Here is an 18,784-nt window from a genome sequence, read left to right as displayed (position 1 = left end):
ATTGCCAAGGTGGGGGTGACCTTTATGCCTGCCTTGCTGGCTTCTGTCTCTCTCTGTTAGGCTTTGGGCCCTGGGACTGATGGAAGCATCTTGACTTCCTAGGTGTGTGACAATATTAGCTTTATATGGCTGTGTTAGAAACTTACAAACTACAGGGCTCCAGAAAACCAGGACTGACTTCTGTCTCAGTTCTAGAAGCCAGAAGTGCCGAGTTAATCTGTTGGCAGGTGGAGGCACTGGGTGGCATTTTGGTCCAGTCCGCCTCTCGCTTTGGTCATGGTGCCTCCGGCAACCTTGACAATACTTGACCTGTAAATTTACCCCTCCATCTTTGCATGGTACTTTCTGGTTTGTTCTTTGAAACATGGTCTTGCTCGACAGTCCAAGCTGTCTTGATCTTTCCCAGGTTCCATACATAGGACAGGAATGTAGATTAAGCCTCCGAAGTACTTCCGTAGCTAGAGACATAACCTGGGGAGCTCTGAAGCCTTTCTTGAAATGTTATTACCATCTGATATCAGGCTGGGCTGCTGGGTTTAGGGAGTTCTGGCACCATTTTTCCTCAAGTAACTGGTGCCTTTTCTAATTTGGTTACGAATGTGACGCGAGTCTCTAAGAGCTCATCTCTGTGCATGCCCGTCACATCCCTGGCTGGCCTTTCTGTAAGGAGTGGGGGTGATGCAGAACTCTGCCTGGAAGTTGACTATAGCCTGTCAGCTTCTCTCACTCCTATTCAGCCAGATGGGTGGGAGCCAAACCCCAACAGCTCTCTTGACCTCTGCTGGGATCTTGCTCAGCTCTTGCTGGCCTGTGGGCACTGTTCCAGTAGAGGCCATTTGGACCTCTTCAAGAGCAGTTTGTCACCGCCTTGATCTTTCTGTTTATCTTTCCAGAAATATCTGCAAGGGCCAATCTTCAGACCCATGAAACATCTTTTAAGACCACTGGGACACTGGGGTAGAGGAGTCATGGAGAGCCCTTCTGCAATTTTTCTATGACTCTGATAGACCATGATGCCGGAAAATCAGCCTGTGTGCCCCCATCAATAAACACCATTCTGTTCAGGCCAAGGCTGCTGGTGGAGGTCTCATCTTGCAGAAAGTTGGTACATTTGTTGACAGGGAGGCAAGACAGACCCCAGCGTCTGCTCACAGGCAGGATCTGGGATTCTATGTAGAATGGGGTTACTCCATTTTCCTCCAAGGTAGTGGTTCTCAACCTTCCTAATGCTGCGACCCTTTAATAGAGTTCCTCATGCTGTGGAACTCTATAAAATTATCCAACCATAAAATTATTTTGTTGCTATTTCATAACTGGAATTTTGCTATTGTTATGAATCATAATACAAACCTGTTTTCCTATGGTCCTGTGAAAGAATTGTTTAACCCCTCCACCAGAGGTCATCACCCACAGGTTCAGAACCTCTTCTTGAAAGGCTATTGGAAGTGTTGATAACTTCAGACTTGAGGTACAGTTAATTATCCTGCCCCTGGGTCGTATCACTGACCTGGGTTTGGACAGACCTGGCCCTTGCATGCAGAAGCCTGGTGAGGAGGCAATTTTTGCCTGAAAGTAAGAGATGCAAAACAGGCTATGAATATACGCATGCGTGTAAGTTTCCCAAACAGGGCCGGCAGACAATGGAAGAGACCATAAACTGGAACCTCTTAGAGGCTGGACTTAGTCAAATACCAATAGAAGCCCTTCCTGGGAAGGGCGGATCCAAGGTCAATCTATGTACTTGTGGAGTGGGAATGGGGTTAGGGCATCTGAGACCTCTCAGGATCCAAGAGTGAGGGTGCAGCTCTTTTGGTCCTTCAGGGTGATCACTGTCCAGCCCGCCAATCGGTGAATGGAGCAGTGAGAGTCTACTCTGAGCAACCCTGCAGGCCGGAGTCACACTGAAACATCGTATTGCTCAACGCCCCTCCTTGGCTGGCCATTTGCAATCTCTGTCAAGTGAGCCTTGCTCTGGGAAGCGTTAGGGTGACTTGCTAGAGGTATTGTCAAAGGTAATGTCAAAGGACAGTCGGATATGACAAGGCTCTTCCCAAGCCACCACTATCAAAGGAAGAATCCATATCCCGTGCCCACTTTCACCAGCTTCAGCTTCCTTATTAGCAGGTTCTGAGGGCAAGGCTAGAGGCAGCTAAGAGTGTCACCTCCTCTACATGCCATACAAAGGTCGGGTCCAGCTGCCCCAACCTGCAATCCCAGCAGGCTAAGGGGCTTAAAACGGGGGTATGGGTATAGGTGAGAACCAGGGCCCGGCAGAGCAGGCAGGACTGGCTAGCTACCCTATTGCCATCTCCCCCACCTGCAGGGTCAGGACTAACATCCTATGTGGTTCCTCTTTCTCCTCCTTAGCCAAGGCTATGTTCCTTGCCCAAACTAGACTGCCCCATGCTTGAGGACTCAGCTGCTACTCCGAATCTTGCAACTGCCTGCCTGGCAACTGCCTGTGGGCACCCGATTCCACTAAACCAGGACTTCCCACCATGGTCCACACAGGCCCCTTCTCCCCCTCCCCCCCGCCCGTGGCCTGATTGGACAGTGAAGGCAACTGTACCACTGGCACCTCTCTATGCCCGCGGCGTCTAGTTTTGTCAAGCCCCAGGAATGCAGGGGGTTCAAACTCAGAGGAAACTGACCGTCTAGAAACCACCACAAACTGAAGTAGTCTCAGGAGACTTTAATGAGAGTGTCCGTGGGTCCTTCCGGCACAGGGGTAGTACAGACAGCTGAGCTCAAAAAAGCAAGATTGCAGCTAAGAAACCATCCACCCGCTGGGGAGGCCAGGTTACCACCATGAAGCCACGCCCACTGTACCCCGGACCCAGGTTCCAAGGTAAGAAAGTAGCATTTCTTCCTTTAGAGTCTGGCAGCCGTGCTTGGTGCACAGTCATGATGGACTCTGGGCCATCACTCTCTCTGCAGAGGGAAAGCCAGGTTATCCCGCTCCTGCAGAACACCATGCCTTTTCCATGCCCCACCGTGGCTTTGCCAGCCTACAGGCCTGCAGGGTGTGAGACAGTTAACAGAGACAACCCCAGCCAGTGCCATCATGGCCGGATGGCGGAGGAACACTTTTAGAACAATGCAAGAGTGACCATTCCATCATCAAACAACACCTCTATAAATAAAGAGCAACGGAGGAAGGAGAGGCCGAGGGAACGCAAATTGGCACGTTGCTATATTGCTTTCCAGTTCAAGGTGACAGAGGCAAATCAAGAGACAACAGAGGGAGCAGAAGCAACAGCTGGGTTTGGCTTTTCTCAGCAGGGTTCCCATCTCAGTGGTCAGCGCCACTGAGATGGACTGTGATGGAGGAGCCCACTGGGTTCAAAAATGCTCAAGGGCAGACCAAAGGGTGGCTCTGCTGAGAAAAAAAAAAAAGGCCAACTAAACAAATACTGTATGCAGACGGAGACCCTGCAGGGCCTTTTGTTTCCTGCCCAATACATTGAGCAGGTTCAAGAGCAGACGGTAGGGGAATACATGGCCCTGCCTCTTGGGAATCCCCATGGGTTGTGGAGTTGGCAGATGCTGTACGTGGACATACCCACCACCTTCCACACGTGGGAGGGACCGTGGGGTATGTGACCAGGTGCAAGAGTCCTCTGTGACAAGCAATCTATACCCCCCAAGTCATGCCCTACTGCAGGAGCAGTTTGGGATTCAAGTCTACAGTCTTTCTTCTCTCCCTGTCTACTCCACACTCCTGTCCCAAAGCCCTGCATTGGAGCCTTGGCTGGACCAATAAGCTCTATGCTGCCAACGGCTGGTCTTGAACTCACGGCAATTCTGCCCCAGCCTCCCAAGTGTAGGATTCTAAGACCTTTTTAAAATCGATGCAAGGATTTGTGGATTTCTTCCTTGAAAATAATTGGTGGTATCTCCTTTCTCTTTTTACTCTCTAGGGTGGTCAGGAAGAGACTATCCCAACTCTCGCCCGAATACAGGCTTTATTTTTCCCAGATGTTCTCGGAAGGTGGGTTGGCTTCCAATCTGCTTTGGGGTGTCTGCTCCCACCCCAGGTCTGACTTTCCTTACCTTCTTCCCATGTTTCTGATGTCCCAGAGACATCAGAAATGACTCCAAGCAAAAAGAAAGCTGGCTCTCGAAGGAAGACAGAATGCTGTGTGGGACACTGCCCGTTCATTTCACGGTGTACATTCTAGTATCTTATATTAGGTGTCTGAATCCATTAGGAAAAAAATTAGAAACTATGTATAAAACTTAAAAATATTCAAGTATCAAAAGCTAGTTCAGATCAAAGTTTTAAAACAAGCCACTAGAGCAAGTTGCTGCTTCGGAGCAGAAACCTCTACAAAAGTTAACTGAGTCTGCTCAGTTGAGGGCAAGGAAAGGATGGGATCACGTGATGTTTATGTGGGACAACAAGGGACAGAGAGAGTAGTCAGAGCCAGGCCAGAGAAGTCACAGCCTTTGTCAGCCAAAAGGGAGACAGGTGCCAGGTAGGCGATGGGGATCAGTGGACACGGCCACTCTCCCTGCAGAAGGAACCGTAAGGTGCATGGCCAGGACCTCCTTTCCCCCTGTGTCTGGTCCCCGGACACTTCTGGGCTGCGATGGAGCATACTCCTGAGAACTGCACAGCTAGCAAAAACAAGAGTATCAGCCAACAGGAGCCTGACCTACTTCTGCACAGACAGCCTTGGAGGAGGACAAAGCAAGCAGCAAGGAGTCAAGAGGCTACAGCGCTGGCTCGGCGTCTCAAGCCCTGGTACACAGACAGTGGAACTCCAAGTCAGGGAAATGGAGATATCCCCACCCACACAGGGACATGGCTGTGGCCCCCACAATATGAAGCAGCAGCAGTGTTTATTCAAGACACAAGAGTGAGGGATCTGGTGGTGTCCCCATTCCCCAGAGAGGGTGCATCGGAACAAATGATCCAGTAGAGATTTTTTTTTTTTTTCTTAAAACTCTTATGATAAATTAGATTCGTAAAAACCACTCTCTTCGTCACCTTTCCCTTGTATGCAGGCTGGCGGATGGGCTGGCCTGGGGTGCCCTCTGGCGGCAACAAGGGAAGAGTACAGTCTGGGGCCAGCCTGGGACTTGCAGACACACCTGCATGGTTTGTATAGGCCCCCTTGGGCCTTCAGCTTTGGGTACTTGTCTCTTGACAGATGGCCCAGGGCTTGGGAATGGTTAAATTACACCACAAGAAGAGTCCCGTTCCCACTCCGGGGATGGATTCTCTCGTCACAGGTTTCCAGGTCATTCTGAGGGCCTCTTAATGAGACGACTGATGCCAGGCCTTTAGACTTCGGTGGAGAACAGGATGCTCTGTCTCTTGCTGTCCGGGGCAGGGATGGCCTCCAGCTGCAGGAAGTACAGCAACACTTGGACCTGTCCCGGCAGAGAAGGGAAGGGCAGACAGGTAAGAGGGTGTACTGGGTTGGGGTTGGGGAGCTCACCTTGGCTCACCCAGCTCAGGGGCTAAGAGATCCTGTCAGTGACAACAGCCCCACACATCAATACACCCCAGATTAGGAGGGTGTCCGACTACACATGATGAAGTCTTAAGACCTAGGCTATGTGCACTCCAAAGACCAGCAGGTGGGCTGGGTCTTGGGCCCTGCAAATCTAGTCAGGTGCAGAGGGAATTGAGGTAGCCAGGGTCCTTCATTCTTGGCCCTCTCAGGGGTAGGGGGTAGGCCTCTGCAGTAGAGCTGGGAATGACTAACAAGACCCAGGCTGGGGTAGGCTGAGACCACCTGTATCAAGCTAGGGTAACACTGACTACAGTCTTTCCTCTACCTGGGACATGACCTCCAGGGACCAGCTGTCAGTCATGGTGATGGGCTGGTTGGGGTTCGAAGGAAGCTTGCTTTCCTTCTCTGAAGGTCGAAGCAGCGTGGGGCCAAAGACTGTGGCGAGGTTATGCAGGGACATCTTGTTCACTGGCTCCTTTTCAGCCACCCTGTGTAAGGCCAAAGCAGAGGATCCTGTTTCAACATCACCACACTCAGGGCAGAGGTAAGGATTCCACCCCAGGGTCCGAGAAGCCCAGGATCAAGAGAACTCAAGACTAGTGGGCAGCTGGGACAGCTCTAGAGCCACGATCTGGGAGTAAAGGACAAGTTCAAGTGCAATTCTGGCTGTTGACTTAATGTCACGGTGCAGAGGGACAGGGTGGCAAAGGCTCTGGCCCCTAGTGTGGGAAACAACTGCAGACCTGGGAGGAGAAAAGGCCCTTGGTGTCCCGTTTCCTGGGGTCTTGGGCTGCATGGGAGAACAGGCACTACCTTTTCAAGTGGTCCAGAAGGAAAAGGAAGGTCACTAGGTTGGCCTCTGGGAGGGACAGCAGCAAGTTGAGCATGCAGCTCTCTTTTGCAACAGGGTCTGAAAGAGCTACAGAGAGAGGAAGCTTAGTTTCCAGGGTCATGTATAGCACAAGCCAGAGACCTCTCCTAAGCATGTCAGATAAGGTATCCAAAGCCTAGGAGGGAAGACACCATGGAGTTCAGACCCATCACTGTCTGGGTTTACACAGCTTAGATTAACCCCCACTGAGAAGGACCCTGTGGCGGCTGTTTATATGGCATGGGAGATACCCGGAAAGCCTTCTCTCATCTCAAAGGGTCAACAGCACCCTAGGCACCTGTTCAACAGGCATCCTGATGGCTGCTGCTTGTGCTCAGGGCCACTTTCTGCTGCTGTTAAGACCTACAGAGCCCAAACTCTGAAGGAAGCACACAGAGTCGGGATAAAGAGAACTGGGGGGTTGAAAGGCCTCTGCCCCAGTCCCTGGGAGTTTCCCTTTTTTCATGTGCACCCAAGGGGCACTTGGTGAACTGGCCCTACAGGCTGGGTCATCCTAAGGGCGAGGCAGGAGCTATGCTGGTCTGTGCCAGTGGCCACTTTGAGTACCATTCTTCAAGTTGACTTGAACCTCTGCTTGTCTGGGCCAGGACCTGGGGTTTAAGTGTTAGGGGTTCCTTTTGGCCTGGCACGCCATCCATTCAATGCTGCTCTACTAAAAGGGATGCTGTAGCTATCAGGGTCCCACAGCTGGATACAACAGTGGAGACATTGATACCCTCTGGCCGTACTGAGAGGAGAGGTAGCTTCAGACAACCCACAGATGGCTTGGCTTTTGTTTCCTACACAGCCAGCTCTCTTAGGTCGGGTTCCAATATGGAAGAGTAGAGGGGAATGGTCCTGATTCCCTCTCCTAACAGTGGCAGTAGAGAGAAGAAGGAGGGGGATGCCTCCCGCAAGGCCGAGGCCAGCAATGCTCACCGATGCCCTCTGCGAAGTTGGGGTAGAACTCATCAGTGAAGAGGGGCTCGGGCAGCTCGCGGAAGTAAAGCTTCAGCGTGCCGGCAATGGCATTCACGTCCATCTCGCTCATCATCACGGATACATCCTTATTATCTGGAAAGAACATAGAAACGGAGCCTTTATGTAGGCTGGGCTTCTGCAACCCTGCCAAAGCTAATGTGACCATCACCATGTTGCTAAATGTAAGTGCCCAGCCCCTTTATGTAGTCTGTCCTCTTTCTCCTAAGTGTCTGTGTGATGGAGTCTGGGCAGAGTTGCTGGGAAACAAGAGTATCTCACACCTCTGCCCATGTCTCTGCTCTGTGCTGCGAAGGGCAGTCCAGCTGCAGAGCCACCGAGGTGCAGAGCCAGGCAGGCCAGGGCAGGAGAAGGCAGAGCTCATGGAGCCTAGGTAGGAATCGGGCAACTCTGTTCCGTACCAAACAGCTGCCTGGGTGGCAGCTTCTTTCGACAGGAAGGCCCTGGGGTTATTAAGGTCATTTCTGTGGTCTTACTAGGAGTTTTCTTTGGACTTAGGTGGCCACTGGTCCTGTGCACTGGACAGCAGGCCTGCTCTGGTTGTCCAGAGAAGCTGAAGGTACAGCAAGGCTCATCAAAGGGTGCTTGATGGCCCAGGTCAGGAAAGCAAGGCTCATCAAAGGGTGCTTGATGGCCCAGGTCAGGAAAGCAAGGCTCATCAAAGGGTGCTTGATGGCCCAGGTCAGGAAAGCAAGGCTCATCAAAGGGTGCTTGATGGCCCAGGTCAGGAAAGCAAGGCTCATCAAAGGGTGCTTGATGGCCCAGGTCAGGAAAGCAAGGCTCATCAAAGGGTGCTTGATGGCCCAGGTCAGGAAAGCAAGGCTCATCAAAGGGTGCTTGATGGCCCAGGTCAGGAAAGCGGCACAAAGACTCTGTCAAGTCCTGCTTCTATTTTCTTGTTCTCTGGGGATGCTGGGTAAGGACCCTGTGCTGGTTGGTTTTCGTCAAGGTGAAACAAACCTAGATATACCTGGAAGAGGGAACCTCAACCGAGAAAATTCTTCCATAAGATTGGCCTGTAGGCTGGGCGGTGGTGGCCCATGTGTTTAATCCCAGTACTCGGGAGGCAGAGGCAGGTGGACCCCTGTGAGTTTAAGGCCAGCCTGGTCTATAGAGTGAGTGCCAGAATAGGCTCCAAAGTAACAGAGAAACCCTGTCTTGAAAAACAAAAAAAAAGAAAAAAGAAAAAAAAAAAAAAGAAAAAAGGCCTGTAGGCTCTTCTTGAATTTGCAGCAATCCTTGTGTCTACCTCATGAATACTGGGATTATAGGTACTAATTATCAACCATCAATCAATCAATCAATCAATCAATCATCAATCAATCATCTATCTATTTGACACAGGAAATCACGATGAGGCTAAAGCTAGCTTGGAACTCATGTAGTCCAGGCTGACAGTAGCTACTCCTGGCTTATCCTCCTGGATGTTAAAGCACAGGCTCATATTGCCGCATCCAGTTTCCGCCTTGTACTCTTCAATAATAAAACAGAAAGGAAGGAAAAGAGAGAGACTGATGTTCTAGGCCCCCTGGGAGTCTCAGTGTGGACACCACCATCTGTCCCACACTGCTAGGCAATACTCACTGACATCAAAGGCTGCCTTCAGTGCCTGGATGTCTGTGGCCACTCCAGACACTCGGTAGATGCCCACTTCCTCCATGCCCCGGCGTTCAATCTCTTCCACACACTGGCGTACAATGTAGGGTACCTTGGACCTCTCTCTCCTGCAGGGGGAGAGGAAGGTGTGTACAGTTCAAGGTCACACATGTAACCTTGGGCAAGTTTTCCTTCCTGCTGAGTTCTTAACTTTCTGAGAACCTGAAGCAGCCAATCATATTGTTAATTATATATAATGCTATGGGAAGGTCAGGAGGCTTTGCTATTTTCTTCCATGGTGCTGGAAGGGCACACATGCATACCTCACAGATGCTGGGAAAGTGCTCTGAGCTCATCTTCAACCTAGGAGCTTTCCTAGGCAATAATGTCCCAGGAAGTACAGCTCCTAGGCTGTGAATGGACCAAAAGCTTCCTGGAATCCTAAAAAACTCTCACCTCTAAGACAGGAAGTGGGGCAGGGTATTGGCCCAGGCGCCTGCACGCTGTGCAGTGAATCCCTTGAGGCTCCTTGAGAGCTAAGGTTTGCATAGGGTAAACACCTTGCATTTGTTGTGTGTTGGATAGTTTTAAGTTAACTTGACACAAGCTGGAGTTATCTGAAAAGAGGGAACCTCAATTGAGAAAATGCTTCCATAAGATCTGGCTGTAAGGCACTTTCTTAATTAGCTGATTGATAGGGAGGGCCCAGCCCATTGTGGGTGTTTCCACTCCTGGGCTGCTGGTCCTGAGTTCTATAAGAAAGCAGGCTGAGGGGCTGGAGAGATGGCTCAGTGGTTAAGAACATTGCCTGCTCTTCCAAAGGTCCTGAGTTCAATTCCCAGCAACCACATGGTGGCTCACAACCATCTATAATGAGGTCTGGGGCCTTCTTCTGGCCTGCAGGCATACACACAGATAGAACATTGTATATATAATAAATAATAAAATTTTTTTAAAAAAGAAAGAAAGCAGGCTGAGCAAGCCATGAAGAGCAAGCCAGTAAGCAGCACCCCTCCACTACCTCTGCATCAGCCCCTGCCTCCAGGTTCCTGCCCCGACTTCTTTCAGTGATGAACAGTCATATGGATACACTCTGTCCTCCTTAAGTTTCTTTGGTCATGGTGTTCATCTCAGCAATAGCGATCCTGGGACATGCTGCACGTACCCAGGCACCTTGCCATTTTAAAGGCTTTCTCTTATGACAGCCTCTGGACCTCCTGGTACAGCTCTGGAAGGAGAACGCTTTGAAGCTAGAAACCACTGCTGTGTGGAGACACGAACTTGGCTTCACTCATAGCCGGACTCAGACACACACAACCAGGTCCCTTCCAAGCCCCAACCCCATAGTTACATGGGGGAAGAGAGGGGCGTGTCATCCTCATTTTCTGGAACAGCTTGGAAGCGGAATCTCTCAGAGGACAAGAGTGTGCTTGGACACATGTCAGCGCCGGACAATGAATGGTGCAGCCAATATTCCATCCTGGGGAAGTGGCTGAAGTCTGGGAGGAAGTGGCCTGTATCCCCAAGAATTGCCCTCAAACCAACAAACAGGCATCTCCTGGCAACAGGCTCATAACAAGAGGGCCGAGGTTCAAATTGTTCAACAGGAACTCGGGATCACAACATATCCCAAGCGAGGGAAGCAAGTCCTGCACTTGGGCAGTTCCTGACCAGGAGGTGAGACATTCCTGAGCTGGTTTTGCAATAAACACAGGAGGTGGCTAAGCAAAGACTTGTAGTCTTCCCTGGGGCTACCCCTCTCTCCATAACCCCCCCCCCCCCGCCCCCCAAAAGGCAGCCAGCAGGGCCAGGCACTAAGAGAACAGGCCTTTCCCTCAGACCTGCCTGCAGCATGCCTTCACAGACAAGCCCACATCACCCGCCACTCACTTTGTGACCACTGCAATCTTGACCCCGAAGACCCCAGTCTGTTTGCGGGAAGGCATTCTCTTCAAGCTGAACTCCCTACTCGTGAACTTGACGGAAAGTTTCACTTCGATCTGCGATAGAAAGAGAGGGCATGGGTCTTTCACCCTCTGGACCTCTTGGGTCCAGAAGGTCCTAGCCCAAGAAACCTTTTCACCCCCAGGGCAAATAAATCAAGGCCACATAATGAGGTGTTGGAGTAAGAGTCTTTTTTTTTTTTTTTTTAATGTGCACTGGTGTTTTGCCATGGGTATTGGACCCCTGGAACTGGAGTTTACAGACAATTGTGAACTGCCACGTGGGTGCTGGGAATTGAACCTGGATCCTCTAGAAGAGCAGTCAGTGTTCTTAACCCCTGAGCTGTCTCTCCAGCCCTGTTCCCCTTTAGTTTTTGAAGTAATAATTAAAAAAATAAATAAGTGGGGTTGGAGTGAGTAGCTCAGCGGTGGTGCACAAACTTAGCACGCACAAGGTACAGCCTTCAATTCAAAGTATCAGAACAAAGCAAAAGAAAACAAAACAATCAAACCACCGCCACCCCTCAAAGAAGGATCCACAGCAAAAGCAACAGGTCAAGCATCTGCATCTGGAAATCTAAACTGTTACCAAACTGTAAAGTCCCTGAACTCCGTGATGCACGTGCAGGGTTCTGCACCCAACTGACCTCCCTGCTAATGAGTTAAGATGCATAAGATTACCCCCCACAGCTATGCATGTAAGTTATATATAAAATAATAATAAATTTCATATTTATGTTTGGGCCTGTGTCCAAGACTGCTTATATGCCTGCAAATCATCAGAAAAAGGGGGGAAAATCTCTAAAACTGCTCTAGTCCCAATCTTTTTGGCTCCATTTCCCTGAGACAGCCAAAGATGACCGCAGTGGATCTGAAGTGTTCTGTGAGATGCCGTCCCAGGGCTCCTAATACAGATCTTTTCCTTCAGGATGGAACACGCAGGGTCTGGGTGGCAACCTGTGTATGGCGTGTCTGCTCTGGAGGTCTCCCCTTCTGCCGTGTACACAGCACTCCTGTGGGGTACCCCTTCCTCCCACCTACAAGGCCTCCTCTGGAGCCTGTTCTCCAGCTAATATCTCAGGCTTAGCCTTCTTCTGACTGTTCTGGATGGAACTGGGTCTGCTTTAACTTTCAGTGGGAGACAGGCGCAAACAGAGCCCCGTGGGCACTTACCCCATTCATGTCGATGACAGTCCGTTGCCAGTCTCTGTCCTGTAGCGTTTGGGGGTCCAACTGAAACCAAGGATGAATGATTAGAAGAGGCCCTCAGGACTGCTTGGAGGCTCTGCCCAGCAGTGGCCACACCTGCTGCTGTCCTATACTCTCTGATGGCAGCCGGAGAGGCGGACTGACCTGTTAGACAGTTCTTGAACCTCAGAGTGCCAGAGCTCACTGCCATGAGCCCTGCTCTCCACCCCTGCCACAGATGGAGCCTACGTCCTTGTATTTGTCAGAGGGGCTTCCAGATCTGAATGCAGGGCAGTCTGGGATGAAAACTAATTTCAGTGGGGACTGTGGGAGGGCGGAGCATCAAGAGCATCAAGGCATAGAGCGGCACCCCAAAATCAGACGGAAGCCTCACTGTACCCTCCCACTTTGACCTCTGCAGAACGCTGTCTGGCAGTCGGTCTATAGGACCCTACTGTATGTCACCTGAATAAGCAGTCTTCAAAACTGCCACGTGCCCCCCATCTATGGCACTGCTTCCCCTGCCTGATGAGTACCCCTTAGCTATCACAGGGAGCTTCGGAGAGGCCACTAGCTAGGCTACATAAGCAACCGGAGGGCTTCTGAAAACACACCATGAACTGAGGGTGGCTCTGTGGGAGAGCTCTTGCTGGTGTGTACAAGAATATTGGATTTCTCCGGGCAGTAGTGGCACATGCCTTTAATCCCAGCACTCGGGAGGCAAAGGCAGGCGGATCTCTGTGAGTTCGAGGCCAGCCTGGTCTACAAGAGCTAGTTCCAAGACAGGCTCCAAAGCTACAGAGAAACCCTGTCTCGAAAATCAAAAACTAAAACAACAAACAAACGAACAAAAAGAGCCTTGGATTTTTATCTCTAGTACCCCAAATTCAGAGATTAAAAAAGAACCACCACAGCTTCCCAGGCTCTTTACACAAAGAATTAACCTCTTTTCAGTGTGGGAATCTGTGGTGTGGAGAAACTCCCGTTCTTGCCTCCTACTTCCTTGTAGGAATCCCAGGGCCCACCTCTCTTGGTTGCCCAAGGACAGCAGCGTCCCTTCCTTCTTCAGAAGCAAGTTGAGAAAGACAAACCTTCCCTTTCCATCCCAGGACAGATAACGGGGACCCCCTCATCCCTAGAAACCCAGAACAGGCAAAGGTGATGAGTGATAGCATTCTTCTAAGACTGGGAGAGCAGCCACCTGAGCCATGGGTGCCTGGAACCCACCCTTCCCAGCCCACCTGGGACCCCAGGCCCTGACTGGCCCACCTTGCCCTTGCACACCAGACATCGGATGTGGGTCCACAGGGCAGTGCCTCGGGCACACAGCTGTTTTTCAGCAGAGGCTATCCGGCTGCGGCTTGCCCGGCTGGGGTAGAAAAACCGAATGAGACCCTGCATGGCGATGGGGGTCAGGCGGCAGGAGGCTTGAGGAGCTGAACAGCAGCACAGTGGCAAGCTCCTTGCCTCTGTCTCCTTTTGAACAGGCTCTCCCGGGTAAGCTCCGCCCTACAGTGGGGCCAGCCAAGGTCCCAGCTTCCCATCATCCTCACATTCCACTTTTGTTTTTTGGTCAGTATATGGGAAAAACAGCTCCCGCTCCGGGGCCTATTGGTTACGGGAACTCCAACATGTCATAGTCTCCTCTTATGCCGGAGTCTCCTTTTCGAGTGGGTGGTTTCCTGTGTTCAAATTTAGAGACACTGAGTAACGTGCGTTGTTGCTCAGTCCACTTCAGGCTGGTAGGGTCCTGTAAGAATGCTTCCAGGCCTGCTGACAGTTCTAAATCGCATATACTGCTGTCAATGGGACTGGAGCAGAGAGCATCCTGAGTGTAGACCCTGTCCCCTGTAGACGAGCTTCCAAGGACTTGCTGATCTAGACCCTGCCCACTCCTAAGCACCGAGGTCTAACTGCCCAGAGCTGCTGGTGTCAGGCTAGCCCGACACCAGACCCCCATCTGTAGCTTATGCTGGTGTCTAGACACTCGGTTCCACAGCAGCCTCGAATAGGTGGATTTGCCTCAGAGAACAGAATGTACTTAGCAGAGCAGAAACCATGTAAAGAATAACAGGATAAGGAGGGCTGGGCTATGTGGCAAACAGCAGTCCAGGCTGGCGCACCTTCCCATGGGCTACCCCGCTAATGGGAGCCAAGGCTGGCACCCTTTCCCATGCCGTTACTTAAAGTTCCAGAGAAACAAACCAGCAAGAGACCAGGATTTGGAAAAACTGATGACCGAGGGGCACGGGCTATTAAACAGAAGCGCAGGGCAAAGCTAAAGCCCTCAGGGCCGTTGGGGCTGTAAGGTACCACAGTTCCACACAGCCACTGGGCAGCCAGCACGTGCGTGCTCATACAGTGGTCTCAGAAGGGCAACCTGTAACACCACTGTCTCACTGGGACTGGACCGGGAGGAACACAGAAGGGCAGCTGTGGTCAGTGGATTTGGTGGACGGCTACCCAGGAGCCTGCCTAGAAAACTGCTTAGTACACACCAGGACAGGCTGGGGCGTGCCTCAGTTTAACCAGGGCAGCACTGAATGGGACCTGGAACCTCCTCTGCCTATGGTTGGAAAGCAGTCATCCATACTGACTCATACCAATGCCAGGGGTCACAGTGGCACCAACCACAATAGCCTAATAATCAGAGAAAACAAAACTGTAGGCCATGGCAGAGTAATCTTATTTAGTTACTTATTAATAATATTAAGAAGCAGATAACCCTTAAAAACAACAGTCAGCTGGGTGGTAGTGGCACACAGCTTTAATCCCAGCACTGGGGAGGCAGAGGCAGCTGGATCCCTGTGAGTTCGAGGCCAGCCTGGTCTACAGAACGAGTTCCAGAACAGTCAAAGCTACACAGAGAAACCCTGTCTCGAAAAACCAAAATGGTCACGGAAGATTACCTCTGGCATGATTCTGTTGATATAAAATGTGCAGAACGAACAAACTGAAGACAAAAACTATTATGACCCAGAAGGCTCTGTGGGAACCTGAGTCATAACCCCAGCTGGACTCAGAAGGTTAAGAGAGATGGCACAAGAGGGGAACATGGGAAAAGACAAGATCCTATGACTCGATACGATGTTTTTCCCCAAGAAAGAACTCTTGTAATTCATCATCTATGGGAACTCACCAGCTTAGAAAGTCTGTGAGTGGAAACAAGGGAAGGGAAGAGGCAGGGAGAAATCTCTGATGGGTACAAGACCCCAAGAGTCCTAGGCTTTTCTGAGTCTGACAGTTTCCTTTGAATGGTGGCTCTAGCTGAGGATGGTGCTCTCTGGATCCTGTCCCTGTCCTGACCACATCCTACCAGGCTACAGAATGGCATCCTCCCAGCACAGGCATCTCCACAAATCCTGGGCTACTGCTGGCCTTGGGGTGTAAAACTTGATGTCATTACCTTGGGAAGCCTCTCTCTGAAGATAGGACACCTAGTGTCCCTTCCTGTGAAGGTTTCCCTATGCCCTGATCTTACCCCACCATCACTGCCCCCTGAGCCAGTGTGACCTTGTCAGTAGGCTGGCCCTGGCTTGTGGTGCATCTGTAGTCTTGAGTCTCTCTACTCTGGATCACAAAGCTCGGGGGATAAATGGCTTCATGTTATGGCATTTTTGGAGCCTGGCATATAGGTCCTGCCTCATGAGGGCAAAACAACAGGCTCTTGTGTATGATGGCCTCGTTTGCTTGGATAATCCACAGAAGCTTGGGACCATCATGAGGGCAAAACAACAGGCTCTTGTGTATGATGGCCTCGTTTGCTTGGATAATCCACAGAAGCTTGGGACCATCTTGAAATGGACTCTAGCCAAGGTCCTGTGTACATACTGTACGTGAGGTCTCACATTTTCCTTGCTGGGTGACTCTTTGAAGAGCTGGCACCATCCTGGTGACTGCGTCCCAGACCAGTGCCACCACACCCCTCCCTCTTTCTGACCTGTGGCTCTAATGTATCTAATTCAGAAAGAGGGAACCCTCTACTCTTTCTCTTGTGGAACTCTATCTTCAGGAAGAGCAGAAACCAAAGATTTCGAGACAGGGTTTTGCTGTAGCTTTGGAGCCTGTCCTGGAACTAGCTCTTGTAGACCAGGCTGGCCTCGAACTCACAGAGGTTTGCCTGCCTCTGCCTCCTAAGTGCTGGGATTAAAGGCATGTGCCATCACTGCCCGACCAGGTTATGGTTCTTGAAGTAAGTGTTCGATAACAACATTTATGGAGCAAAAAGCATGCTGAGGCAGGCTCTTAACCTCAGAAGAATATGACACCTCCTGTCCTGGGATGTGCATAGACCATACCATGAGAGTCCCAGGTTCCATTCTGACCTTTGCCTTGGGCCCTGCTCTCCTCCCTGGGACTGGACTTCTCTTCCTGTCCTCCCTTGGATATCCAAGACTGTGACATCATCTCAGTGCAAGGTCATATTATCTCAGGTCTCTCTACTCAGTGTCTGAGCCAAGGTTGCCATCCCTATCAACCCCCAGCAGCAGGAAATGGACAGCTTGGCATCCAACCCACACGGCACACATGGAAGGCACTGATGCCAGTGGGGAAGCCTGGGCTAAGGGAGGCTAGCCTTAACAAGTCACAGATGGCTCTCCTAGGTACACCTAACCCAGACAACAGCATCTGCAGGTGAGAAAAAGCCAGCAGGCAGAAGGATGGAGCCAGACTGGAGCATCACCATGTCACAGCTCCTCCTCCTGTTTCCTTCCTCCTGAGATCACACGAATAAGCCCTCGTTGCCAGGAGACAGGGCAGCCACTGTGTAGGCGGGTATGAGTCATCTAGACCCGTACAAGCATTTGGGTTCCTTCCTGTTTAATGAGGTTCCAGAAGCTATTCATCTCAGGCCACGGCAGTGACCAGGGGGGGCTGGCGCATCCAACTGTCTCCAATTCCTCTTGGCTAACCATGACGGTAACAAATAATAATAACAGAACCAAACGCTGACCAGGTCCGAGGGATACGTCACCGAGCCCCGATGTATCATGTCTCCCACTCTGGCCTAGACGTAAGGAAACAACAGCTGGAAGGGTGACGGGGTTATGACTCACTCGGGTCCCACAGAGCACGGCAGGCCAGGGAGCTGACAGAGATGAGATTAGCTTCTTTACCATACTAACCTGGCTCCCAGCTCTTTGTTCACCATGGCTTTATCCCTGGGCATGTTCAGAAACCCAGTTTGAGTGAGGATCCTGTTAAGTCAGTATTATTAGAAATCTCTATGCTGAGATCACACACACACACACACACACACACACACACTTAGGGGTGCTTTATTTTGTGTGTGTACGTATAAGTTTGTGGAGGCCAGAGGCCAACCTCTGGTGTCGTTCCTCAGGTGCTACCCACCTTGTTTTTATTGAGATAAGGACAGGCCGGCCAGCGAGGTCCAGGGAATCTGTCTGTCTCCATTTCCCAGTGCTGGGATTAGAAGCGAGTCATCACACTGGGCTTTTATCCTTGTCCCCTTTTTTTTTACACAAGGATGCTGGCAATAACACTCAAGCCTCCATATCAACTATTTTGCCCTCATACTAGCTTTTTTTGTTTGTTTGTTGTGTCTCATAAAGCCCAGACTGGCCTCTAACAATTCACCACATGGCTGTGACTGGTCCTGGAATCATGGATTTCCTGCCTCCATCTCCAAAGTGCTGGGATTACAGATGTGCACCACCACCTTGGATATCTGGTTGGGTTATCTCCTATCTTCCTCCAGGTGATGTCTGCTGACCTGCCCTTCCTTCAGAAAAAACCCTAGTAGGCTGGTCTAGCCAGGATCCTCCGTACACACGGCATTTCCCGTTAGTAATCATCTATCCACTGACCCTCACTCTGTTCCTTGGCTGTGAATGCCCACTTGTCTGCGCTGTATCTGGAGCTGAGCCCTGTTCTATATAAAGGTATCTCTTCCCTCTTGGAAACATCCTGAACATAGCTGCCTCTGCCGCCTTCACTGCTCTCAGCTCTGGAAATTTCTCTTCTCTTCACTAGGCTGGTTGCAGGGCACTCAAGACTGCCCTCCCCCCCCAAAAGCAAATGCATCAAGAAACATTTTGTTTATATGACAGCATCACAGCAAGGGGGTGCCAAAGAAGCTTGGTTTGATACAGCAGCTCTGCTCTCTTCCTACTGAGATCCCTAGTTTTCCAGTGGTGGTACTCAGAGGTCCTGGTTCAAATCCAGCCATTCCCAAGATTCCAGAGGTTCAAGACGACCAGTGGGGCCTGAATTTCTCTTTACTGTACTTGATGAAACCATGAAGGATCCTTGGGATCACCCCTGAGTGAGGCTGGGTAATAGGAGCTTCAAGAGGGTACCAGGGTCTGGGATATGCACGAAGAAAGCCTGGGTTGTGGGCAGATACCAAGAGGGAGAAGGGAACTGGAGCCCCAACAAGTTCCAGACAGTACTGCTCATCAGAGGGCCGGAAATAGTTGGGAAGGTGTCTCCTTGAACGTCGAATGAGCATTCTTCAAGATTTGCTGCAGCTGGGTGTAGTGCACACCAGATCCCATCCACTGAAAAGTCTGAGACAGTCGGCCTGTAGGTGAGTTCAGGCCTGCCTACGCAAGTCAGTAGGGCTCTGCCTCTGACTAACACAAGGAAGGAACAGGGTTGGAGAACAGTGGTTCTACACTTGCTTAGCATACACAAGGTCCTGGGTTCACTCCCTTCTAAGAAAAGATCTGCTGTAAGCACCATGAGAAAGCACGGGC

The 18,784-nt window shown here is 50.9% G+C and overlaps 1 protein-coding gene across 1 annotated transcript in view; it reads right to left on the bottom strand.

Moving 5' to 3' along the window:
• Positions 1-2,683: 2,683 nt before the first annotated feature.
• Bcr (BCR activator of RhoGEF and GTPase) overlaps positions 2,684-18,784 on the bottom strand; it is a 53,138-nt gene continuing 37,037 nt past the window's right edge. Inside the window, exons 18-24 of the mRNA XM_041647523.1 lie at positions 12,048-12,107; positions 10,822-10,931; positions 8,920-9,059; positions 7,276-7,410; positions 6,279-6,384; positions 5,791-5,953; positions 2,684-5,379 (exon numbers count right to left, since the gene is read on the bottom strand). Coding sequence (XP_041503457.1) covers positions 5,290-5,379; positions 5,791-5,953; positions 6,279-6,384; positions 7,276-7,410; positions 8,920-9,059; positions 10,822-10,931; positions 12,048-12,107 — 804 coding nt within the window. The 3' untranslated portion in view covers positions 2,684-5,289. The remainder of the gene's footprint in view (positions 5,380-5,790; positions 5,954-6,278; positions 6,385-7,275; positions 7,411-8,919; positions 9,060-10,821; positions 10,932-12,047; positions 12,108-18,784) is intronic.

Source organism: Microtus oregoni, unplaced genomic scaffold, assembly GCF_018167655.1.
Source record: "Microtus oregoni isolate MIOR12 unplaced genomic scaffold, Mior012 000183F_ref0000375, whole genome shotgun sequence".
NCBI classification, from domain to species: Eukaryota; Metazoa; Chordata; class Mammalia; order Rodentia; family Cricetidae; genus Microtus; species Microtus oregoni.
This window is presented reverse-complemented; position numbering and strand designations above follow the sequence as displayed.